Source organism: Thalia democratica, chromosome 2 (assembly GCF_965202585.1).
Source record: "Thalia democratica chromosome 2, ktThaDemo2.hap1.1, whole genome shotgun sequence".
In the NCBI taxonomy this organism is placed as follows: domain Eukaryota; kingdom Metazoa; phylum Chordata; class Thaliacea; order Salpida; family Salpidae; genus Thalia; species Thalia democratica.
The window spans coordinates 47,939,163-47,966,921 of record NC_139166.1 but is presented as its reverse complement, the minus strand read 5'-3'; the positions used below and the strand labels follow the sequence as shown (position 1 = coordinate 47,966,921).

General features: G+C 25.3%; 1 protein-coding gene across 1 annotated transcript; it reads left to right on the top strand.

Moving 5' to 3' along the window:
• On the top strand, positions 1 to 25,572 carry LOC145829564 (uncharacterized). Its single transcript, XM_082937404.1, has 22 exons — positions 1 to 145; positions 3,727 to 3,918; positions 4,543 to 4,703; positions 4,769 to 4,925; positions 5,072 to 5,170; positions 6,702 to 6,815; positions 6,888 to 7,015; positions 7,620 to 7,727; positions 8,210 to 8,336; positions 10,347 to 10,505; positions 10,642 to 10,733; positions 14,424 to 14,631; positions 14,771 to 14,974; positions 15,403 to 15,534; positions 18,597 to 18,727; positions 20,208 to 20,342; positions 21,533 to 21,713; positions 22,251 to 22,347; positions 23,472 to 23,518; positions 23,575 to 23,663; positions 23,909 to 23,973; positions 25,242 to 25,572. The coding sequence occupies exons 2-22, from the start codon at positions 3,727 to 3,729 to the stop codon at positions 25,328 to 25,330; spliced, it is 2,715 nt and encodes a 904-aa protein (XP_082793530.1). The 5' UTR covers positions 1 to 145; the 3' UTR covers positions 25,331 to 25,572.
• Positions 25,573 to 27,759: the final 2,187 nt, after the last annotated feature.

The following is a 27,759-nucleotide window of genomic DNA, read 5'->3' as shown; positions in this document are numbered from 1 at the left end:
AAACAGTTTAAACAATGAGTTTTATCGCTTGATTGATTGTAATTATGCTGAAAAAAAAGAAACAGTTTCAAAAAGTGGAGATGGAAATGTATATAGAAAAAAAAAGAATAATGCAGTACTAAAAACTGGTTATGAAAGTTCCCAAGTAAGTAAAAAGACAACACATTGTTTTTTAAGTTTTACAGCCCATAATACTTTTTCCTTATTTAATTTTTTAAATCTACACTTTTAGTGTTGAGTAAGTTTCTAAATACTTATTGATACAAAATTTCAGTTATGAAAAGCTCTAAGTTAATAAACACGAAAGTTTTGTAAACTAGTTGCCTGTTTCTTAACTTTTAAATAATTGGAATTAATTGTTATACTAAACTACAACTTTATTTAAGCTCTTTTAAGGGCATAGGGGGGGAGGCGGTAAAAAACTTCTTTCACAATTTTATCTTGTTTTATATAGTTTTTACTAAGCTACAAGATACTTTTTACAGATTTTAAAATTACAAAATAATTTTTGAGATATAGCTGGTCAAAGTCATAGGCAACAATAGGTTCCTTATTGGAGTAAACTATAAAAGTAGACTATTTTATTAAAACTCTATCTTCTCCTACGTTTTTTGAGACAACTACCTATAAATTTCAGTAAGTGTTCCTTGATATATTTAGAAAATTCTGTAGGAAAGAATTAAAAAAAAAAAAAATTAATATAAAATATAAACAAAAAAACTGTTTTTTTTTTTGTTTTTTTGTTATAAAATTTTTATTTTTTAATATTTTTAATATTGCAAGGAACATTTCTTGAAAATTTGAGGTAGTTATCTCAAAAAACGTAGGAGGAGATAGATTTTTAGTGATTTCTAGTTATTTCCAGTTTTTGTTTGCCCCTCCCATAAGGAAGTTATTGTTGCCTTTAACTTTGAAAAAGTGAAATTAAAAATGTGAAAAAAGTGTTTAATCCTCCTATGCCCTTTTTGTTAAGATATGGATCTGGCCTGTTTTCAACTTTAAAAATAAATCCAGATTTGACCATATTTTTATTTCAAAAATGTTTATATTTGTCCCTTCTGGATCAGTTTTCAATTGATAGGATTGATTTTGAAAGATATCAAGCTTTTTAATTTAAAAGTGATCATAATAAGTTTACAGTGAAGTGTCTTGAGGTTTTTAGGAGTCTACAGCTAGCTATTGAAAAAGAACAGGTTAAACTTCTTTGCTGTGAAAAACTGAAAAACTTCTTTACAGGCTACGTTATAGGAAGAAGTCCTTAATGCAGGGTTGCTACACTTTCAGAGTTCTCTGGGAAGCTCAGGATAATTTGAAACTCTAGAAAATCTCACTGAGGCTCAGGATAACTCAGGACATTTTGACTTTTGTTTTAAACTCAGTATGACTCAGGGCAATTTTTTAAAATAAAAATCTCAGGATAATTTTGAGATTTTTTTAAGATCTCAGGACAGGTTTTTATTGATTTAAATGAGATTTAATAGTCCAGTTTCAATATTTTGATATTTTATATACCTAAATTATTCAAGAACATGGTTTTTATTAAATTTAAAATGTAAAAAAAAAAATTTTTAAGCCTTGAGGCTAGTTCTTAGAAATAGTATTGTAGTTTGTACTCAGGAATTAACATTTATCATGATTTGAATTTATTTATGCAAGTGAGTACTTAAAGATAGTAAGTTTAAAGTTAGTCAATTAAAATATCAAAAAAATTACTTTGTTTTCTTATATATATAAAGGTATCTAAGTTGTTACATAAAATTGTCCACTATTTTCTTTTTTAATCTCAATTGATTTAAATTTATGTTGAAATCTAAAAATGCTGAAATTTCAAAAACAGTATTTCTCATAAGTTTAGTGAACATCTGATGCAGGAGCATACACATACAACCTTTCTTTTAAATATTAAGAAGAAAGATGATCATGAGGTATAAGTAGTTTGGCCAGAGGCAATTTCTTTAAGTATTCGAAAAAAAAGGCAGTTTTTAAGGTCACTCAGGACAGTATTTTGACTCGAAGAGTAGCAACCCAGTTTATGGACCATATTGTTTTGGAAATATTTTATTAAAACAGTAAGAAATAAATATGAGCAAATGAGTTCTGAAATAAACAAAAATAGGCTGAACAATTTACTTACAAGAAAAAATATTAGTTTCTAAACTTATGTTACATAACCTTTAAACTTAATTTAAAAGATAAGCTACAAAACTATCTAATTATTTATAGCACTTTAAAAACAAAAGTGTATCATAAAATGGGATAAAATAAACAAACAAAAACAAAATTTAACTCAAAAAACACCTGCAAATTATGTACGTTGGAACAAATAGAAATTGAAAAAGTAGAAAAATCTAAAGCTCTGAATATAAAAAACAGAAGACAAAATATTTGCAATATGCATATACTTTCAAAACTTTAAAAAACACAGCTAGCCTTTAAATTTAACACATATAGTGAATACAAGCAGTTTTTCTTAGGTATTCTATTAAATTTACTAAATTCTTTCGAGTTGTTTTTAAGTTTTATTTTAATATCTTTTCTACGTTTTTACCAATATACTACCAAATTTCATCAATTACCTCAGCCTTAAAAAACATAGTGTTTGAATATAATGATTAATAATATTGTCTCAAATAACTAAGTTTTGTTATTGTACAGCAGGGACGTATACTTATATGCGTAAAAACTTGCTTTTATTTCAGCTTGAAAAGACTCTGCTTTCTTAGCTTTTAGTATTCATATATACTTAGTTATGCACTCCTGAGAGATAATTTTGACATATATATACTCTTTAGCATTTTTACTGTCTTGAAAATTTAACGAATTAAATACATCAAAATTGTAACATTTAGTGAGTTAAAGCTTTGATTTGACAAAAAGCTGCATTGCAAAATTGATTCTAATGGAAGCTGTAGTTTCAAAAATCAGAATCATACAATTTTATGTTACAAAAATTTGCATAACTTGTTGTTACTATTGATTACGTTATATGTTTGATTTTGAAAACAATACAAATGTTTTTGAGTTAAATTGTGATTTTCTTATACTTATTTAAAATGAATGTTTTCTGGGTTTACACGGATGGCAACACATAAAGAGTCATAGGGGGTGTAGAGCAAAATAAATTGCCTTGTATACAGTTATCAATCGTACTTAATCATTCCTTTTTTGATGTATTAACATATCTGCCTATTTTCAGATTAAATTCAATAACATTAGAGGTAGTTTAAATTGCTGTGTTCCCGCTAGGGCGTTATCAAGGACGTTATCACGCGTCATTTCAGATGTTTCAATTTTTGCAGATTCATAACATTTTTGAGCTACGTCCCTGTTGTACAGTGTTAATAAATTATTGCATCATATCATCAAAATTTTTGTATAAATTTTAATTCTATTTTCATGATAAATACAGTTCTAAAGACCACCTAAAACTTTATACATTATATGTTAAGTATATGTAGCTTTTGTTGTTTTACTATAAATAAAATATTATAGGCTTTTATTTAATTTTTTTCTATTCTTTTTCATTCATTATTGCTGGTAAAAACTATTATACTAACTTAAAACATGCTATAAAATGCAATAGACTTGTTGGACTACTTTTAAATTTTAAGCTGTTTTTGAGTAGTCTTTATGTAAAATAATTATGTAGTATTGCCAGATAGATCTTATAAATTTGTTAATCAAAAAAAATCTCTAAATCTAGACATTTTATTATTGTCTTAATAGATGGAAATCAAGTTTCTTAATGAGAAGCTAAAGCAATCAAACAAGATTAATGAAACATTAAAAGAAAATTTTCAAACAGCTGTTATCCACCTTCAGGAAGAATTAGAAAACTCAGTCTTGAAAAACAATCTACTTATTCAAAATAAACAATCTGAAATGGAAAATCAACAAAAAAATTTAGTTGAATTGAAGGTGAGGTATTTTTTAAATAAGCTAAGGAAACTATCATTAGCTATGCAATTTGAATATTGGACATAAAATACCTAAGGTTATAAATAGAAGTTAGTTTTAATTACAATGGTAGCTGATGTTAAAAAATACCTTACAATTTCATTCCTAACTATCTTATATAGAGTTTTTAGTATATCTATTTTCAATTTATTTTGAGATATTTATTTGCAGTGCTAAACGGGATTAATTATTATTAGTCACTGTATATATATATTTTAAATTAATTTTACAAGTGCTCATAAAAGTTCATACTTTTTAAATAGTATCTAATTGCTCATAACTTAAAAAGAAAAAAATAACATATTTTATTTCACTAAACAATAAAATTGTTTTAGTGTACACTGTACAAAGCATGTGCTTTGTATACTTGTTTCACTATTTTTTAATATCTTCTTAGAATTTTATTGAAGAGGTTTGTACAAACACATTATTATTTACTAACTTAAAACCTTTTTTTTAAATTTTAATAAAAAAGATTTTTGCACTAAAGAAATTTTATTATTAATTATTTAATAGTTAGTAATGTAACTAATAAACAATGATTTGTTCATTAAGTTTGACTTTGTTATTGCCTATAATATTCAGGAAAAAGTAAAAGATTTAATGTGTACTAACAAAAACCATGAAACTTGTTGGCTTGAAACAAACAAAAATATGGAAAAGCTTAAAACTGAAAACAAAAAATACAGTGTTTGCATATCAAGCATTATAGATTTACTAAAATCATGTGAGAATAAAGTTCCAAGGTTTGTTGATATAATAAAAAAGTAGTTATTAAATATAAAAAAAAGTATGTACTTTATACAAACAGCTTTGAAAAAAAAGAGCTTTCTCAGTACATGGAGAATTTAGACTGTAAAAATATTGTTAATGCACTAGAATACGTTTTGATGCAAGTGTGTGGTGGTAGTGACTTACTAAGAAGAAAGGTTTTCGATTTGGAACTTGAACGAAACGCATACAAGGAAGTTTGTTTTTTTTCAATTTTTTTTCTGAACTTGTTTATGAGAGTAAGCATTTTTAAAGAATAGTAAAACACAGTTGTTGATCAAAACAGAAAATTGAATCTAAGTAAACAATAAGATCAAACGTGGTAACAAATATTTTATTGCAGGAGCATCAGAAAGAAATAAACAATTCAACTGCATTGCAATTGGAATTTGAAACTCAGCGAGTAATGAGTGAATACTGCAATGAAGAAACTGTTTGTAAGGTTTTACTTGAAATATTTATAACACAACCAGCTATTTGTATATAATAAATTTATGGTTAAAAAAATATTTTTTTACTTAATTACAGCAAGCTGATTGCGTTTGATTGTATGTTATTATTTGACAGTGTTTAAAAGTTGAAGTGTTCCAAAAAAACATTTGATGAAATATACTTTGTAAATTTGTAAAACTTTTCTACATAAAGCTACCTCGTTATATATAAGTAAATTAAATTAAGAATTATTATTATTTTAATCAGACTGAACATTCTTTAACAATTTAATAATCTAATTAATAGATAAACTACACTCAATTTCTATTAAACAAAAAAAAAGGGCTGTCATCACAGTTGTTAACCAAGCAACAAAAGATCAGGTTAACAAAAATAAAATAAACATAAGATAATCAATGTAAATTAGGGGTGGGAAACGTTTTTAGTTGGAGGGCCAGGTGTGGAAAAATATGGTCTTTGACAGGCCAGGGCATTTAAAATCCAATTAATTTCGCAAAAGACAAATTCTATGTGACCCTTGTATCTTTCGAATATCCTATAAGTTGTACCTAAGACCAATTTTTTGCTTTTTATTTTAGATCCCAGCATATATAGTATAAGTTTCAAAGTTTGTTTAGCTGGTCAGATTTACTCTTTATGCGGGATTTAACCCGCGGGTCGTACATTGCCAACCTATAATTTAAGTTAAAACAAGAGTAATTATCAAAAAAAAACCATTATAAATAAGTAAAAGAAACAAGCAATTTAACTACAATTAAAAAAATCCACCTATATTACAAAAAAAAAGTTTTAGCGTTTCATCATCCACCGTCAGATCTTCTAAACCGGACATTGAAACTTCCTTATGAACCAGTGGATTTTCACATTGAATATTGGATCTTCCTTATCGACTATTAGGTCTTCCACATAACTTAATTTCCTTAAGATATGGCTACAAGTTGAGTAATTATAGCATGCAAATTAAAACCAGAAGTTTTCTTCTTAAAAATAGGGACCATTAAAATTCTTTAAAAAAACTGTATGAATTCTATTACTCAAACATTTCTTGTTGATAATGTAATATCTCTTATTGCAAACAAAATGCAAATTTACTGTTTTTTAATTAGTACTACAACAACATTTTTGTTGTTTTATATTTAGGACAAAATACTTGATAAACAACAAGTTTTATGAACTCAAATTAAAAAACTAAAAAAAAAAGAATTTGTAAATAAATAAACTTTTTTTGATAAGGCAATTTAACTCTTACTAATTAATAACAACTAAGTTAGCATGTAAATAGATTTGGATAAGAAGCCAAATAGACAATTATTTTTCCTGTTTTAAAAATTAAAATCTTAAAACTTAAGTAGTAATAGTCAATAGAAATTTTTAGATAAAACAAGTTATATAAAATTGGTTAAGTAAATTGGTAATTTTTGTTATTGCAAAAAAAGTACCTTTACTTATAACTTAATAAAATTAAGTTTCGGTTAGATTATAATATTAAATTATTCTAAGTTCTTGAATAACTAATTCAGAATCAAGAATTACGAGAAAGGATAAAAGTGCTTGAAGGAGAGCTTAGTTTGCAGTCAGAAGAAATCAAAAAGCATAATGAAGAAAATTGCTTATTAACTGAAAAGTACAAAAAGGTAAACACAATTTTTTTTATAAAAAGTCTGTTCCAGCTTGTATTTTTGACGATGGTATTTATTCTTAATCAGGAAGTAGATGAAAATTGTGAGTTGATGGATACTCTAGAAAAGAAAATGGAAGAAGCAAAAAGTGATGTTAAATCAGCCAATGAGGTTGTGCAAGAACTACGTGCTGAAAATGAATCTTGCAACTTAAAGTTTGTTCTGTTTTTTAATGGTGTAAAAAATAAATCAGAAAAAACGTAATAGGGTTTTAAATCATAAAGATTTTAAAAAGCAAGGTTTGTTGGAAAATCAAAACATCTGTTTTTTGTATGAATTATTTTTAAATGAAAATATGAACAGCTCTACATTTATCTATTAGATTATATTTCAAAAATACTCGATAATACAAGCTTTTTATTTGTTGTGAACAGCAAATCGGTGGTAGTTCAACACAATATTTACACGAATTAACAAAAAATATTATTTATCTGAAAATATCTGTTTTAACATAAGCATAGATTTGTGAATTAAGTAAAAATTGACTGCTTTGTATTATATCACCAATATTTTTTGTTGGCTTGTTTTCTAATCAGTGTAATAAAAAAAAAAGAGTTCCTTTGTGAATAAAGATTGCTAATCAGTTAAGCTTTTGATATTTTTTAAATACTAAAATAATCACCTATTTGAAGAATTTATTCAAAATTAAATTAGTTACAATTTCTTTAACTTTTTATATTTTACATTTACAAAAAGTTAAGAATATATATTTTTTTGTTTTTTAAACTATACTAGACTATATATAAATCAAAAACTCAGAATTGAAGAACAACAGATGCAAATCGATAGGTTACAGCAGAAGCTCATAAAAATACCATCTTTTGAAAATGAAATGAAAGATAAAGAAAACTTAATATCAAACTTAAAGTTAGTACAGATTTTTTATTTAATATTATGTTTAGTATGCTTTTTCTTTAGAAATTTTTATAATTGCTAATGATATAACAATAACAAACTTAACTACTAATACTTATATACCAATAATAGAGACAGTCATTCTTTTTCGGATTCTTTTTATTACAACGTGACTTTATAAATTTAAATTATTAAAACTTAAGCTGTTTAAAATTTGTTTGAAATATTAACTTTACTTTAAAGATTGTAATGACCGTTTGTATAAAATGACACAATTAAAAAGTAGTCTAAAGTAAATTTGAATTAACTAAAGAAAAGTACAAGTACAAGGCGCTGTAAAAACTGTGTGTGTGTATTTAAAAATAACTTTTTTTTCTACGTTTTTCTCGTCATAACTCTTTACATTCGACAATACAAGTGTATGTTAAAGAACATTACATATATTAATTTTTTTAAACTGCAAAACTTATTAAAACTAATAAAATGTTTTAAAGGTCTGATTTTGAAAACAAGTGTTCAGAAGTCGAAATTCTTCAAGAAACAGTGGCTGAAATAAAACGTAGCGCAGCAGCAGAAGTAAATGAAAAAGTGAAAGAAACAGAACAACTTGTTAAAAATAAAGTTTGTTAATAACATCTTTGACTACATATTTAGGTCCTGATAGCACGGCTAAAAACTAAATACTACTGTTTTTTTTCAGACTATCGTTATTAAGTTTAATTTTTTACAAAGACCATTATAGTATTAAAATTTATAACTTTTTGGATTGCTATATTTTAGTCACTTTAAATGTATCACTCTTTAAAATATTCATAGTCTATCTTGATATAGTTAATGAATTGAAATATTTAAATTTTATCTTGAAAAAAAGAATTAAAAACAAAAATTTTAATTAAAAGAAATATAAGTTTTCATAATTATTCTATGCTGAAACTATTTTTTAGGTTATAATCTTTAAGTGAATTTTATTTCAAAGGAATTTTATTAATTTTAGACACCATTTTATTGCAAATAACAACGCTTTTTTCATAACAAATTTATTGAGCAATTCTTTCAAATTATAATTAAACGCATTTTCAAAACAAAATAAATACTCTCATAACTTATTAATCAAACATCTCGACTCTGTTGAAGATGGCCGTAATAACTACTGGTTGAAAATAATTAATCAAATAAAATACGAGTAAACTTAGTAACAATCAATAGAAAAATAATCAGCTTAATAATAAAAACTTAAAAAAGATAATTTGAACAAAAATGGACTATCTAAAAAACAGTAAGTGTAATTCTAGATAATTTATCATGACCTACATGATAATTAAGTTTTTGTTTGATTTTTTAAATTATTATTGCCTCAACTACTATTAAACTACTTCGTTTTTTACAATGTTTAATCACATCAAACAGTTTAGAAGTTTAGATATTATCTTAGTTTTAACAAAATGTAAATAAAGGTGCATCTGTTGCCCCGATCTTGGACTTAAGCTTAGTTTAACTTTTTATGCGTGGCAAATCACATAAGAAACACAACACAAAAAAAATAGCTTCCTAGCTTTTACCACACTTGAGCTAATTACATTTTCCTGAAAACAACCCCTATTTAAATTGTATGGGACCTTAAATATTCGACCTTCGTATTTTTGGCTGAATTTTTTTTTACAAGTAGCAATCATCAAAAAAACACACTCTACGCGTTTGAAGACGATTTAAAGAAAGGTTCAAAAAGGATTTTTTTAACTTTCTGTCCTTTTTTTTTAGTTTAAGTTTTTTTGAAAAAAACCAAGATGAAAACTTATTTAATTTATCTTAAAATGAGTAGAATGTGTTTTCGTGATGATTGTTACATGTACAAAAATTTGAAAGTCGAATTTTAAAGTTCCCATAAAATTTAAATAGGGGCTGTTTTCAGAGAAATGTGAATAGCGCAAATGTAGTAAAAGCTAAGTAGCCAATCTTTTTTGTGTTGTTTTTTTATATGATTTGCCACGCACAAAAAGTTTAAGTAAGCTCTAATCAAAAATTTTCATTTTTTGAGGTCAATAGATGCACCCTAAATTGTACATTGTTCAATATGAGAAAATACTGCACTACTTGTGAGCCTAGTGTGTTCTTCAATTCTGAAAAAAACAGTTGTCGCTCTGTTTCTCCAATTAAAGAGAATTTTTTTTCTGATACTCAACTACTTAAAAATTTTAATAGTTTATTAAATAACACAAAACAAAAAGTATTTGTTTAATACATTTAAGCTAGCTTTTTTGTAATTTTATAACAATATTTTTGCAACTAACCTGTTTTCCAAAATTTGACTGTTCATTCTAGTTAGATATGAATATTTTTGTTCGTTTAAATAGTATTTTTCTGCTTTTTGTCCAATTTATTTAAACTTAATAACACATGTATACTTAAAATATATTATTATAAAGTACAGTTTATAGACTAAATAGTTATTTGTAAATGTACTAAACAACAACATATCAAATTAAGCTATTTTTGAAAAAAAATCATAAATATAATACATTTTGGTATTTTTATCTTTAAGTATAAATCTTTATTTCTTTTTCATATGAGTGTTTTTATAAAGTTAAAAAAAAGTAAGGTTTAAAACATATAATAAAAACTTTTTAATTGCAGATGCAATCAGAGTTGGACAATGTTAACTCATTAAAACAAGCAAGTGAAGGTGAACTGGCTGGTATCAAGTTGAAATGTCGCATGGTTGAAGAACAGCTTGCCACTGTTGTAATGGAAAAGACAAATCTTAATTGCAAGTTACATCAGTCTTTCCAACAAGTTCGAAGTTACCATAATTTTTACTTCTAATATTATCCAATAATACTTGTTTTTAAATTTAATAGCACGTTGTATAGTATGATCACAACTATATTTCAGCTACTTTTTTATAAAGTTTATGATAACAATATTTTAGGTTGACGAACTTTCGTTAAAGTTAGAGAAAAACGAAGATTTAATTTCCAACTTATATGAAACTCATGACAGTATCCACTGCGAAAATAAAAGGTTTTTTTTTATCAATATTTTGAAATGAAACTATATTTTAAACAGGGTCTGGTATTTAAGGCCATGGGGGTCAAACATTTTTTATTTTGTTTTATAAAATTTAGCATTTGCCCCTACATGAATACTAAATTTTTTTATTAAAAGATACTTTTCATAGAAAAGTTTTTTTGAAATATAGTCAGATATGTAAAATGTTTCCAATACAAACGTATGGAAGTGAATTTTTAATACCAATTTTCTCAGAATTTTCAAAATTCTACTAAAAATCTGTGTTCACCTTTATTTTTTAATTAAAAATTTAAACATAAGTCACTCATTTAAAAAAGGTTTATTAATTAATTTCGGGTAGCTCATCATCAGAATAAACTTGCTAAAAACTAATAATATTATAGTGTAAATTTAGTTATAAACAGTAATTTTGAAATACCTAGCTAAAAATTGTTACGTCATAAAGTATAAAAGTCTGTTTAAAATGTTTAAATTAGAGTTGAATTAGATTTATGATTTTGAAGTTGTTTGGAAAACAAAACTGTTTAAATAAAAAAATTTAAAATATTAGAAATTTTACCTGAAACAAAATTAAATAAAAACTACATTACAAAAATACGACAATAAACGATAACAACATTACTAAAAACACGCTATTTATAAAGTTTTAAATTGTAAAAATCTCTTTGTTAGCAAACTTTCGGCTCACGAGTTCTAATAAACAAAGATTCTAGAACTGAGAGATGGTAAGTGTTTCTCGCTCTAGATAGAATTTTGAACCTACTATCCAGGTAGTTCTCAGCACAAACCTCCTCAACAACCCTGTTTGTGCTGAGAACTACCTGGATAGTAGGTTCAAAATTCTATCTAGAGCGAGAAACACTTACCATCTCTCAGTTCTAGAATCTTTGTTTATTAGAACTCGTGAGCCGAAAATTTGCTTACATAGAGATTTTTACAATTTAAAACTTTATGAATAGCGTGTTTTTAGTAATATTCAGGGTTGCAACTCGGTCAGGAAAAGTAAGGAAATCAGCAAAAGTCAGGAAAGTTTAAAAAAAATAACAAAAGTCAGGAAAAAATGGGGGGTTTTGAAAAAAAGTCAGGAAAAGTCAGGAAATTTGATTAAAAAAAAAAAAGTCAGATTTTGTCAGTTTAAATTTACATAATTCCTTGTTTTCCAAAACCTTCAAATGGTAAAAATTAATTAAAAGTCCTTTAAAGTCAGAAAAAAATTCCAAAATTTTCCTAGAAATTCCTAGAAATTCACAAAAATATTTAATTTTATTTCCAATTTCTTCATCCGGTATAAATTGGTAAAATATTCTTTACAAAACTGCAAAAATTTTCTATTAACATATTGAACAAGTACCCTACCATAGTGCAGATTTTGTAAGCTATGTAGTATTGAGGATCTGTAGCAAGGACATTTCCATAGTGAAACTGTGATACATACACAAAAGTTTATCTAGCATAATTTTAGAAATAAAGTGTTTTTTGATTGAGTAAATAATTGAGTTCTTTATAACTAAGCAGTTAGTTTAGTATTTTATGTAACAAGTTAATGTGTATACTTTACCTCTTTATAATTTTTTCAAAGTTGTTTAAATTTATAAAATAAGTTATAAGAGAGGTATATGCCAAGATTAAGTTTACTTATTTTTTGTATTTTTTGTAGAGTGACTTAAGTTTTTAAAGTAAATAAGAGTATATTTGTTACAAATTTTATACTAAATGATAAGAGGAAATATTTTATAAATAAAAATAAAAATAAATGAGTGCCAAAAAAAAAGAAATGAAGCCCACAAGTTGTGATTTGATTTAGAGAAAAGATTCTCTTTAACAAGTGTAGGGGCAGCAGATGAGAGCAATTGAAATAAAATGAGGAAAATGATTTTAACTGCCAAGAAAATGATGCGGAAGACAGTTCAGATGAAGGAAACCATATCTTCATTAGATGAAGAGGTTGAAGTGCTAATAAAAAAACGGAGAAAATAAATTAAAAAAACAGTATTTGATTAAGCTCCTTATTGTTTTAATGTTTTAATTGTAAAAGTTCGTTATTGTTTTAAGGTTTGAGTTTTGAAAGTTCCTTATTGATTTAAGGTTTTAATTGTAAAAGTTCCTTATATGTCGTTTCGTTTATTTAGATACATATATGCTAGGAAATTCTTAAAAATCGTGTTCGTTATTGTTTTAAGGTTTTAACTGTAAAAATTTGTTGTTGTTTTAAGATTTTAGTTGTAAAAGTTTGTTATTAATTCAAGGTTTTAATTGTATAAGTTCCTTATATGTCGTATGTTTATCTAGGTACATTTATGCTAGGAAATGCTAAAATATAGTGTCTTTTTTCAGACAAGCTGTGTTTATGAGGTAATAATACAAGTATTTTTCTGATAGAGCTGTTTATTACAAACATTAATCATACACAGATGGTTTAAGTGATGTACTGGAAGTTTGATGATAGAATTCAGCAAAAAGCTGTTGTTTTTAACCTGTATTGAAATTAGATTGAAAGCTTTATATAGTTTCAAGTGTTAGATTATGTATTTTAGAATAAGTTTAATTTAAGAGTTTGATTTAGAAAAGTCAGGAAAATTTTGGTAAAAAGTCAGGAAAAGTCAGGAAATTTTTCTCAGCTTGATCAGTGGCAACCATGAATATTGTTGTCGTTTATTGTCGTATTTTTGTAATGTAGTTTTTATTTAATTTTGTTTCAGGTAAAATTTCTACTATCTTAACTGTTTTTTTTAATTCAACTCTAATTTAAACATTTTAAACAGACTTTTATACTTTATGACGTAACAATTTTTAGCTAGGTATTTCAAAATTACTGTTTGTAACTAAATTTACACTATAATGTTATCAGTTTTTGGCAAGTTTATTCTGATGATGAGCTAAACGAAATTAATTAATAAACCTTTTTTAAATGAGTGACTTATGTTTAAATTTTTTAGTCAAAACAAGTACCAAAACCAAACTATTCAAAAATTTTTTAATTAGTTATTTTCAAGTTTTTAGGAAACGTTCTTTTAATTAATGCAAAACAATCTATTATCACGATTTAAAAAAGTGGAAGTTTCTATGACTAAAACAACTCAATAGTTATTCATTTTTAACAAAAAAAAGTTACTCTAAATTAAAAAAATATCCTACAATAGAATAATTTAACAATACATAAATATTAAATCAAGTACATTTTAGAAAGAATGCTTAAAAACTGTAGGAGAAGATACATTAAGGAAATACTCTTTTTTTGTCTCTTTACTTTGATCCTTCCATAAGGAAGCTATTGAACTCTTTGACTTTGTATCCTCACACTTCAAAAACTAATTTTTTGAATTTAACAATTTGGTAAAAAGCAACTGCTAGCCAAGTTTATTATTTCTTAAATGAGATAAACATGTTCAAAAAGTTCCTTACCCCCTATGGCCTTAATGTACAAAACTTAAACGTTTTTCTATACTTTGTTTAAACTTTTAAGTTTGAGGTTAATTTTTTTCTCACTTAGTATACATTTTGTAATTTAAATAAAAATGAACTTAAATCTTTAAATGTTTATATTTAGAATTGTTTTTCGCTCTAACATTGTGTAAGTCATAAATGTATATTTTATGTCTTGTCGTAGTTTTCAAGTCGAATATTATTTATTTATATGTTTGTATACAAATTTAGACTGTCTTTTAACTTGTTATGAATTAGGTTGACTGATGAAAACTTAGAATTCTCGAAGAAAAATCAAGAGCTAAAGAATGAAATCAGCAGCTTTAATTCCAGGATGAATGAAAAGCAAGACGAAATACAAGATCTTGTAAATAAGATAAACTGCCTAAATCAAGACTTAGATCAGTGCAAAATCAGAAAGCTACAATTAATTAGTTCTGAAAATGATCTTAAAAAAAAACTTGATGTAAGTTAAGTTTGATTTTGATATTGAACGGTAGGCTTTTATTTATTTAAAAGTTCTAACCTTTAAACACATTAAAAACGGAGTTCATTTAAAATTAGTATATTTTATATACCTTTGAATATTGTGTGTTACTTTAAAGGAAAGCATTCAGAAAGCTAACATGTTAGAAAGTGATCTGAATTCCATAGAAAAAGATCAGCGCTGCAGCTCTGAAAAGTTGCAGAAATTACTCGTTGATAACAAAAAGTTTGTTGAATTAGCTGATCAACGACAAAATAAAATAGTTGAAATGATAGAAAGCAAATGTAGCCTTGAAAAAGAAAATGTAGAAATACGTTCACAAGTGTGTTAATTTGTTTAGAACAAAAAGCTTTTATAAAATTGATGAAATAAATTGTATTTTAAAATTTATTGTCTACGTGTGGTATTTTATGAGTAAATAAATATACTGAAATAATATGATTTTTAAAAATCTATTGTCTAACTTTACTGGCATTTTTATGTGCAGTAGTTTTTTAAAAAGCTTGTGATATACAAAATTATAACCCATTAATATTTTTCTATTTTTATCTTTAAATAATTTTATTTTTAGTTTTTGAATTAAATTATTATAAAACTAGTTATATAAATAAAAGTAGCTTTAAAGTGCTACAGTATACGGCTTCTTTTATAGAGTATCAATTTTAGTATTCGAGTTATTTTTTGATACTTTTCATACACTAAAAAATAGTTGTGTTTATATAGTAAAAAAAAATAATTAAAATATTCTAGGTTGGGCATTTGATACATGAGCGGGATTCACTTGACAGGGAATTAAAAAGCACAATAGAGAGTCATCTGAATCGAACTGATAACTTAAAATCAGTGCTAAAGTCACAGTCAAGTGATTTGAACATGCTAAAAGTAAGTATCTTAGTAACTTTACTTAATGCGTATGCAAAATTATATGTAACTCATAGAGTTAATTTAAGTATTATATTGAGCGAGGTTTAATGTTTATTTTTCTAAAGTTATAATGACTCATATATGAAAGGTACAAGTGTAAACCATAAGTCAGTTTTAATTAAATATAAATTTTTAGATTAACTTTAACATGAAGTCATTTTCAAAAAAGGTTTTTCATCCAAACTGCAACTTTTTCATTTTCGATTTCCTTGGAAAATTAAATTTTTATTAAGAATATGTCTGCTTTTTTTTTTGAGCTATAGACCTCAAATTTTTAGAAAACGTTCTTTAAACAGTTTAAAATATTTCAGTTCTTAAAATTATAAAATAAATAAATAAAACATTTTTGATAAATTTAATGAAAATAACCATAGTTGTTTATTTCAATATACATAAAAAGTTCTCCAGCTAAAATTTAGAAATATTAGTAATTAACTCGCAAATATCTAAAAAAGTTACTTTGAGCTTCGTTGAGCGCTTATAAGTGTCTGATAGCTAAGATTAAACTCTACAAAATAAGATCAACTTGTAAAAATAAGGTTGACTTTCTATCGCCGTAACTAATTTTATACAAACACTAATCAAGTAAAGTTTTTCATATAATAGAAAAATTTTACATGTTAATATTTTGTTTTTATACTTCATCTGAAAATTTTACGGTCTTGGAATTTATTTGAAACTATTTATACTTTACTTGCATTAGTATTGTAAATAAATTTTACTATATCACTTTAAGTTTTTTAAATAGAAAAAAAAACATTACACATCTAGAAGTTACTAAGTAACTTTTACAAATACCTTTGTATTTTTTTTTAAGTTTTCATCAAACAATTTATTTGTTTCAATTAATTTTAGTTTTTAAAGTTGTAAAAAAAAGGGATATAATATATGCTTTAAACCAGGGGTTCCCAACCAGTGGTGCTCGCACCCCTTGGGGGTGCGAGTCAGCATTCCAGGGGGTGCGAGATGGCTTTTCATTTTTGTATGATAAATAAGGAGATTTTCACTCTCTAATAAAGTTTACAAAGTTAAAAAGTACATTTTGTTATAAAAAGAAGTTGGCGCTAATTTTGTGAATAAATTAATTTTAGTTATACATCATAGAGCAAGAGCGCTTTTCTAGAAGTAAATTCATTTTATTAATTTCATATAATAGCTGTTAGTTTAGAATTAACATTTCAGTAAAGCTTTCTTAGAGTTTTACACCTGTGAATTTTAATCATCTATTCTTTAAATATTTTATTTTCTTAACTGGCCATTAGTTGTTTAAAACAGTTTATGAGCTAGCATCTATCTTGTTGAAATACTTAAATAAAAATTAGTATCTTAAGCAGGTTTTTTATTAGCTGTTAAGAACAGGTTCTTTTAAGTCTATTATATTTATAATGTAATCTTTTATTTAAGTAACTTCTAATAATTCTAAGTATTTTTTAAAACAGTTACTTCGAACTTTATTTACTTAATGAATTAATTTCAATTATATTACTTATAAAAAGATCTTTTTATAGCTAATTACAAAAGTTTTAATTTAGGGAATTTTTTTGACCAAAATACGATGCTACGCCACTGTTGTAAGCATACAAACTTTATTTTTGTATTTGCTTTTATACATATCTATTTCAATTTAAGACTTTTAAATCTTTTAACTTTAAAAAACCTTAACTAAAACCCTTATTATTTTGAAACCTCCTAGCTGCCAATAGTTTTGAAAATAAAACATCACATAAGCTTAACTTAAAACAGATGATTTTTATTTTTTAAGTACACATATTCATAACAAAATGTATAAAAAGTTTATTTTTAATTTTAAGCCTAATATTTATTAATTTCTAGTGCTTTTTCCTCACTTCTAATATCTTTTTAAATCTTAAAAAACTAAATGAAAAAGACATAGGCTGAAGCATTGTTTTTGTATAAATTAAAAAATAGATAAAACTTGTTCGAATATAGTTTATTATATTTCTAAATTTTCAAGTATTTTGTTTTTGTTAATATAGTACACTATCATAAAAATTAAAATATAAAATATTAATTAATAAAAACAATGATTTTATAATCAAAATATTAATAAATAATAATAGCATATAGTGTTAGGGGTGCGAGATCAAATTAAGAGACTTTAGGGGTGCGGGGCATCAAAAAGGTTGGGAACCACTGCTTTAAACGAACTACTTTTAAATTAAACATCAATATTTTGATGCTTAAGTAATTCATGTTTTTGTCACTTAGAATTTCTAAACAAATTTATTGCATGTTTATTTAAACTACTATCAATAAATATAAATTTGAAATGTTTTCAATAATTTTATTCATAGTTGTTGTAAGCAAAAACAGAATACCATTAAAATTAAAATTTAGTCTCTTTCTAAGTTACAATCCTTTTATTAATTATAGTATTGCTTAAATTTTGTAAATTTCATGTTAATTTTTTAAAGTGAACATGGGCACAATTATGATTTGTTTGTACTTACTTATTAATTAAAAATTATGAACAAAACCAACAAGAAGGATATTTTTCAGTTTCCTCCATAATCTATTAAAGTTTTGCAACAGTAAAAATATTAAGATCTTAAGTATTATAGGTTTAAAAGATGGTAGACATTTATATTTAACTTACAAATTTGGCAAACTTAAGTAAAACTCTAACAAAGAAATTTTTGTAAGATTTAAGTTTTAAGTTTAAAACAATCTTTTGAATTTTCAAACCTGTAAAATAAGCCTAAAAAGTTTATTTACACAATTATAAGATAAGTTTTAAGTTTTATGCTCTCTACGTCAAAAACGGTTAAGTTTATTTTAAAAAGTAGAGCACTTACTTTTTGAAAAATAGTCTATAATTTTGTTTAAATTTGTAAATAAAACAGCTTGGTGCACTTTATTTCAAATCTTTTCCTGAATACCACTGATATAGTTGTAATTTTTTAAAGAAAACTGTAATTAAAACAATATTTTAAACTACAATAGATGCACAAACAGTGGTTATTTAATTATGAAAGGTTTAAGTAACAGTTGTATGACAGGAAAAGTTCGACTTGCTAGGAAGATCTGACGAATGCAAATCTTTAGCGGTGGCTAAAATTCAGAATGAAGTGACGGAAAAGAGAGCATTAGTCGACTCATTGCAATATCAACTTCATGGCGCTAACAGTCGGTTAGTTATTTTACAAGCTCTTTGTCCTCTTATTTTCGCTAATTATAGTTATTTCTAATAGCTAAATTTACAATTAACAAAATAAAAGTGTTTTTCTGAATTTTAAATCTCTGAGAAAACAGTATTAATTATCATATCAAAACAACATTAAATCAATAAAGTCGAGAACTTTAAAAGACATTTATACCTTAAAAGTACTCTATTTTCTTAATAATCAAAACTTTAGCATCATATTTTATAAAGAATAATGTAGTACTGAGAATATTTTTGTAAAGAAATAGTTATAAATTAATCTACTTAAATGGGAACGGGTCAGAAAAGCACGGCGTCATTTTAGCACAGAGTGACACTTTAGCACAGAGTGTGGCTTTAGCACGGCGTCACTTTTGCACGGAGTGACATTTTAGCACAGAATTTATTTCGCAATTTTTTTAAAGCTTAAATAATATTTGTACTATTATGTTTAAAAATCTAAAAACGAACTATGAAACATGTAAACTAAAAGTTAACAAGCTTTAAATGAGTTACAAGTTTAAGCTCTAATTAAAACTAAAACAAAAGTAAATTTTCAAGCTTTAAATTATTTTACTATACAGTTTTATATGAAGATATTTTGTTACTTTTACATTAAAGTTTTCGAACTAAAACTATTTTTATAAAGCTAGCAATATGAACAAGCTCTATTGTTCTTAGAACTTTTTTAAAAGGATTAATTTAGTTTTAATAAAGTTTTTTTATTAATTAAAATTTTTAATACAATGTGAGATATATAAAGGTTGATAACTTACTTATTTAATTTTTAAAATACATAGAGCTTTGAACATCATAATAAATAATTATTTTAATTTCTTATTGTTTTTACATGCACGTAACTTGCAACTTTTTTTAATGCTTAATTATATGTTATAAAAATTGTGTATAGACTACTACAAGGGTAAATAAAATTAACTCAACAATTTTTCAACCCATTTAGATTTTTTACCGTTTTCAATAAAATTAAAGTTTTAATTAAAACTTACAGATACAGCTTAGTTTAAAGTGTTTCTAGTAAAAACTAGATTTATACTTTTTTAAAGAGGATACTTTCAAAAGTGTGAGAACTAATTTTTACATTTATCTGTTTGTTAACTTGATAGTTATAGAATGATTCAAGATTGTTTAAATGAATATTCAAAAAGATTTAAAATTCTTCCGTGCAAAAGTTTCACTCCGTGCAAAAGTGTCACTCCATGCCAAAGTGTTACTCCGTGCTAAAGTTACGCTGTGCTTTTCTGACACCTACCCACTTAAATATGGTTTAATAAAGTTAACTTTAAATTTATTTTATATTTCTTTTTTAAGTATTAACAAGGAAAGTATCAACTAATTGTAGCTTAAAATTTAAGTTGTTTTACATTATGCAATAAAGTGTTCATTTAGTATTATCACAAAGTATTTGGTACAAATTTTTTATTAAAGTTTACCAGATGTTTTGTTTTAGTTCAAATTCTCTTGAAGTAGAGAATAAAAGAGTGAAGAAGAACTTTTTTCAACTTGTTAGTAAATTTGACCAATTAGAAAGTGAACTAATGGAAATGAAAATGAACATTAGAGGCAAAGTAAAACAAGAAAAGTTGTAAGTATTGTAGTATACATAACAATTTTACACCTAAAGATCTTATATTTTATTGCATAAACTTGTTTTGAATAATTATTTTTTGTTGTTTTATATTTTTTACATTAAAAGTTTCGCAAAATCTTGTTTTCTGTTTCTATTATTATTTCTTTAATTTAAGGCAAAAAGAGAGTTTTTTTTACACAAATAAAAATTGGTTTTACTTTAAAGTTCAAATAATATACAATTAAATTCTTTTTAACAAACTTTTCAGATATAGTCAGTTTGCTAAAAAGTATGAAAAATATTTTGTTTTTGCCAATATTCTCTGATAATTGAAAATGTTTTCTGCTTAATTTATTAAGAAAATTATCTTTAAAACATCATATTGAAGCGATTAAAAATAATCTAATGGCTAAGAAGTAACTACAATATCTTTTTTTTTTGAAAAAGATACTTTGATTCTATCAAAAAAAAATTTCTGAAATACAGTTGTTTATTACTAAGTTAAAATCAGACTGAAAAGTTTGAGAAAAATTGCTCAAAAGCTGTAGGAAGTAGATTTCAATAAAATACGTTTTGCCTTTTATTGGTCCTTCCATTAGTAACATATTGAACTCTCTTAATCTGTACCATTATATCTCAAAAACTAGTTATAATATTTTTAAATATTAAAAACAACTACTTGTTCAGTAAAAGATCCTCACTCCCCTAAAGCCTTAAAATAACATTATTTTATTAGTTTTGTTTTAAGACTTTTTTTTGTTTAATTTTTATAGTTTTTAGAATATTTTTAATCTATTTTAACTTTATTCATAATTATTTTTCCATATTTATATTTTTTGACTATTTGAATAATGCATAACAAATAAATCGAATAATAATAAAATGTTAATAATTCCTTTGATTGTTTTAGTTTTTTAGTGTAGGAATCGGTTTGTTTATTACATTAAATATTTCATTACCGGATATATTCAGAACTTAACTAATAGTATACAAACCTAATTAAGATATAATTATAAACAAATATTTATCATATAGTTTTTTTTTAATTCTGAACAAAAATAAAATGTTCTGTCTACAAAATTTATCAAAGTTACCGTTTTCATAATTTTCTTAGGGTTGATATTATCTTCAAAACTACTAAACAATAATAATAATTTATTATTATTGTGTGATTAGTAAAAAACTTTCAAAATTTATAACTTTAGGTATAAAGCTCAAATTGAAAAGCTTCAGTCAACTTTAAACAAAGCCGTTAAGAATAGAGAGCATAAACACCAAATTATGGAAGAAAAGCAACAGCAAATGTTTAGAGTTAACCAGTTCAATCAATTGCTACATACTGACAACACAACCAACACAAACTATCAATCAAAATTTTTTCATCAAGTAGTTTTTTATTTATAGTGAACCCTTTAATTAAAATCGTCTTAAACTACGACTAAACTGTATTAAACCAGTTAGATACGTTTTTTTTTGTACTCAAATTATTTAAGGTAAGCTTATGTTTCTTTCCAAAAAGACTAGAATTAAAAAAACAACGATTTATTTAAAACTGGATGTGATTTTGATTTTTTTCTTTTACAGAAGTTTAGGTTTATATGAAAGCTTGGTTTAATTATTTTAGTGTTTTTGATGATATTACTCCCTGATCATTAAATATTAATTGAAACTTTAAGAGTGATTTATTTTTATTTTATTAGTTTCTTAGCTTATTTTATTTTTTTAGTTTAGACATGTCCATAATAAAATTAAAAGTAAAAGTAAAGTTAATATTCAGTTGACCAAAAGTTATTATTGCAGGTGATTTCATAAATTGTATGTTTTATATGTACTTAACATGAATTTTTTTTTTTTACTTACAAAATTTATTTTAAGGATTAATGTTTGTTTAAACATTTATAAAAAAAAAATATATCAAATTAGATCATGTCGAAGTTTGTAATGAGTGTTGATAAAAAAGAAAACTTAGGAGTTGTTTTGTCCAATACAGAAGTTGAAAAGTGCGCTGCATCCTATTCGGGTAATCTTTTTTTATGAAAATAACTGTAATTTTTTTATTGAACCTAATCTGTAGCATTAAAGTTTTAGTTATCACAAGCTTAAGAGAAAATTTCTAGTTGTACAATACCTTGTGTTATAGTAGCTACTTGAAAGAAATCAGCTAATATTTATGTAGTTCTATTTGGACTTTGTTGAATATCCTTTTATGCAACGCCGTAAAAAAACACCAAAGTAATTTTTTTTTTAATCGTATTTATCACAGTTTGTTTTTCAATCAATCTTTCTTCAAATTTAAGATTGAAAATAAGGTCTAGTATGTTTTTATTAAATTAAAGATGTTTTTTTATGCTGTTTATTTATATTTTGTTTAAATAGCTCAAAGTAGCTTATGAATTTTAGTCACAAACTAAGTTGGTTAAAAAGTACGGCAACAACTACGTTTTTATAGATAACAAATAAAACTAACAAATTAAAACTTTTAAACTTGATTTTAACTTAACTTAAAAATGAAACTCTGAACTTTTTTTTATTGTTATATTTCTCAGAGATTAGATTACACTCCATACATGACTACACTGCTTTTAAAAAAGTTAATTAATTAACAAAGATTTAAAATAATTAATGGGAGAGGGAATAAGTGAAAACAGAATTAATTGCGAAATTATAAAAAGTAATGTTTTTATGCTTTTTTTTTTAAAGCAATAAGCGTTTTTAAAAGTAAGTATAGATTTTGGATGGTCATTTACTTTGTTAATTAACTACCGTGGTAGATCTGTACAAGTTTTTTACTAGTAGAATTCTTATTTTAGTGCTTTTTGTCAAAAAGTAAAATTCGATAATACCAGTTTTTACATATACACATTTATTATACTTTACTTATTTATTTTTGAGGAAGTTTTGATGCCTAAGTGAAATATTTGTATGTATAATCAGTGTTTGTTATATATAAATATATTTGATTTTGCTTTTTTTTATGAAGTGCTAAGAACTTTAAGTCTAATTTACAAAATATAACATACCATCTTCACTTTTATTTTAGTCTTTTAAAAATTTCAATTATACAATAAATGCGATGTTATTAATAAAAAAAATGTTTTCACCATCTCGATTATGTATTCATATAAGAAAAATTAAATTTTACAGATATAGGAGAAAAAGAAAAATACATAATTGAAAAAGAAGTATTAAAGGTTTTTTTTCTATTATTTTAGTTATGTAAACTTTTGAAAAAAATATAAATTAACAGGTTCTTAAGGACTTTTGTGGATTAAAGCGTTGCGTCTCATTAGAAAATAATGAACCATTAAATGAAATAGAAAGATATAAAGTAACCAGGTATTACTTTAACACTTTATCTTAAGTTAATGTGCAAAAATCAACAAACTAAGAATTGTTGTCATTAGAGTTATATATACTATGGCCATTTAAAAATTCATCATCCTTGTTTATTTTTATACTTCTACTATTGCTGTAGTTTATTATCGGTTTAAAATGTTATTTTTAAGCTAAAAGGCCTGTTTTAAAAGTTATTTACTCAAGTTATAGATTATTACGATTACGGAAATAAAACATTTTTTTAGTTTAGGGTATAATGAACGGGAAAACGCAAACAAAGAAACATCTACAAATAGTGCTTTTAATCCAGGTATTTTAATTTTTCAATAAAGTCTAAAAAAGTTAAAGTTTTAAATGATTAGATTTAACTTAATTTTTATTTTAGTTTATAGTTTAAATCTACAAGTTTTAAAAAAGATTAATAACTAAGACTTAGTTTATGGCATTAAGTTTAATTATTAATTAGTTAAGTATATTTAGTTAAGAAATTGTAAAACTTGTTAACACTTTGTTTGCTTTAAGTTTTCAGTTCACTGTAAACTAAGTAGTAAATACTTATTTTTGTGCATCAGAAATGCTTATCAGAGAGTAGAATGAAATATTGCATCTTTTTTAAAATATCTCAAAATAGTGTTTCCCAAGGTATGTACTGCATTGGATTAATTTAGAAAAAAAAAATTAAGGCCAAAAAAATTTCAAAGAATATTTTTTTACAATGTTTTGTAAAAAAAAATAATTGATGTATTTTGTTCTTATTACTGATTAATAAATCATTACTCCACCACTACTATTGAATGCAAAAAAATTTAAACTTAAATATGGTTTGTGTCGACCACTGGGTTTTGAATTTATAACGCTCAACTTAGAGAGTGTCATCAGTCATTAAGACCTCTGCGCTATCGGGCCACTATGTGAGTAAAGTAGTTTATTTGCGAGATAAGATCGTAGATAAGCGAATTTTTTTATTGCTAGTTAATATTTTTTCAACAAAATTAACTTGTACTATTTAGTTTTATAAACAAACTAAGTAAAGTTACTATCAAAAATTATATATTAAGGGCATAGGGGGTGCACCACTTTCTTTAAAACTTGACTAATTTTTTCATTATAACTAAGCTACCAGTTGTTTTCTATCTTTTTTTTATAATCAAAGTAATTTTAAAACAATAGCCACCAAAGTTAGAGAGTTCAATAGGTTCCTTATAAAAGGCGCAAACTCAAAGGTGGAAGTAGAATATTTTACTTATATTGTATCTCCTTCTACAGGTTTTAAGCAATCGTTTTAAAAATTTCTCAGTCTATTTTTAAAAGATTTATTTATTTTAAATCAAAAATAAGCAAACTTTTTAAAATCAAATTTAGATTCTTTTTTTTTCTCATTTTTTTTCAAAAATATGCTATTTCTAAGTTGTTGTAAAATTTAAAAGAAAATTTTCTTAAATCTTTACCTTAAATGATTTAAAAAAATGATTTTTTTTACATCAGAAGAATCATAAAGTCTATACATTAAACAGTATCAAATATTAATTTTTGTAAAAAAAGGTTCGATTCCACTACCATTTTAATTTATTTTAACAGACATTGATAAAAACGAGATGTTAAGAAATCAGCTCAGCTATAGTGATTCTGACTTGTCAAGCAAAAAAAGATTTTCACGAACATTTTGATGTGTTTTAAATATCTAGCTCTTAACTTGTGAAATTTATTTTAGTTCTAACTGTGATTTGCTGTTTTTTTTTTAACTATTAATTTGCTTCATTACTGTGTTTATTGATACTGTCATGCTACTTAAGTTTTATTGTTAGCTCTGTGCTTTGATTTTTTCTCAAGTTTTTAATCTTAGCCTTATAAATGGAATTTAAATTTATGTATACTTACCCTGCTTAAATTAAAAAAAATTTGAGAACGAAACTAATTTAAGTTTTTATAATTGTTGAAATAAACATAATTCATAATGTTAGGTTTTGTGTCGTGAATTATGTTTTGATTTTATACTCAAAAATGATTGAACAACAGCTAAGTTTGAAAATATTTAAGACAATGTTTTTTTCTTAAAAATGATTCATATGTAAAAGTTTAATTTATTTAAAATATTTTTTTATTACCATTGTCGCTATCACAGGTTTCCACTTATACAATTTTATTGGCCTGGTTTATAACGCAACGTGCGCTCTAACTTATATAGTAGATGTCCCAAGATAACGCTTAAATTATAGTTGACTTAAATAAACTAATATGACTTACTTACTATTTACTAAAGGTTTAATAAATCAGTTACTTATACTAATTTAAACTTAGTTCGAATCTGTGATAATGATTATATTTACAATGAATTTGCGAAACGAAAAGAGGATAAAATACTGCACAACATTACACGAATAAATCAAATTATCAATTCTTTTAAAAGACAGCAATACTCGAATCAAAGAAACTAAAAACTAAATGTTTAAACCAAACTCAAAAAGTGTTCTAAAATCGAAATCAACTCGACAACAAGATTGAAACCATTAAAACTTAAGTGCAGCGAAAAGCTGCACTGACTTCAGTCCGCTGCAATGCAGTAGAAACTCAAAGTTAAAATTACGCGCGATTGTTGAATTTATACTCGCTTGAGAGAAAAGAAGAAAGTAAAAAAGAGACAATTACCACTAGAGTGGCACATTTCCTCTCCATACTTTCGTACTTTAAGAATTTATTCTTGGTTTTCCGAAAAAAAAACATTAACTTTTATTCATTAATACTTGTAAGAATGCTTAAAACTCCCGATATAGAAAAATGAACGAAAAACGACCGCCGACTTTTATCTCCTTAATTTAAAAAGTATTACTTTACTTTGAAAATTCTATAAATTAGTTTAAAATACACAAAATTAATAAAAGTATGATACAGTTTTTCAAAATGACAGAAAAATGTAGAAAGTTTTAAAAAATTCCTTTGCTGCTGGAACTCGCTCCACCTTTGTACATCTCCACGTCGTTTCACTGGTTTATGCTTATCCGTCTCCTAGCCTCACCTTACCGGTCTGTTGGCGCTACGCAATCCGTCTCCTGTCCTCACCTTAGCGGTTTGTTGGCGATACGGAATCCTCAGATCCGTCTTCTGGCCTCACCTAACGGTCTGTTGGCGCTACGGAATCTGTCTCCTGGCCTCAACTTACCGGTCTGTTGGCGCTACGGAATCTGTCTCCTGGCCTCACCTAACGGTCTGTTGGCGCTACGGAATCCGTCTCCTGGCCTCATCTTAGCGGTCTGTTGGCGCTACGGAATCCTCTGATCCGTCTCTCCGTACATCTCCTATTTCATCTCCTCGTACATAAAGCTCGGTCTTTTCGTACCGCTCCTCGCCGATTCGTTTCTCGAGCCGTTCGTGCGATAGTCCAAATAGAATGTACGTAACATTACTTGATTTCAATTTTAAAAACAATTTAAAACATTAGAAAAAATTCAATTAACAAATTTATATGTATTAATTAGCCACAACATTAGTCATTAGTTTATTTATATTTTAACTTTAAAGTCCGTTATGTTTTAAAGTAATTGAAAAAAAAATTGTGGCTCCAATTAATACGAAGTAATCTCTACAAGATTTAACATAAAAACATTTCACATTTTACACGAGTAGTTGACAAAACAAGCAATTACATGCGTCTCAAAAGTTTAATCTTCTTTTCGTAAAAATATAAAGCCAGTGAACTTGTACTGATTTTAAAAACTTTAATATTCAAACAAACTTTAAACAATTTTTCTTATTTTTAGATTTTAAATACCGGGTAAGACATTTAATAGCTCGAATGACCTCGTTAAAAATGTTTTTTTATAAGCACGGTTAGATTTAAAACAACAAAAACATGCCAATAAAGTTTGTTACAAGCAATTAACAAAGTCATTGTCAAACAACTGTAAATATTACAGTTCAAAGTTTGAACATAACATTGTTGCTAAATATAAAATTAGATTAAGTTTACTAAATTTAAGAAATTTCACTTTATTAACCGATTATACACTCGAAAACAAGTTTTAATAACCTCATACAAGTATTTTTACAAGGACGAACGAAAAACAACAATGTTTTTACATGCAGTTTAAAAAGTTTATTA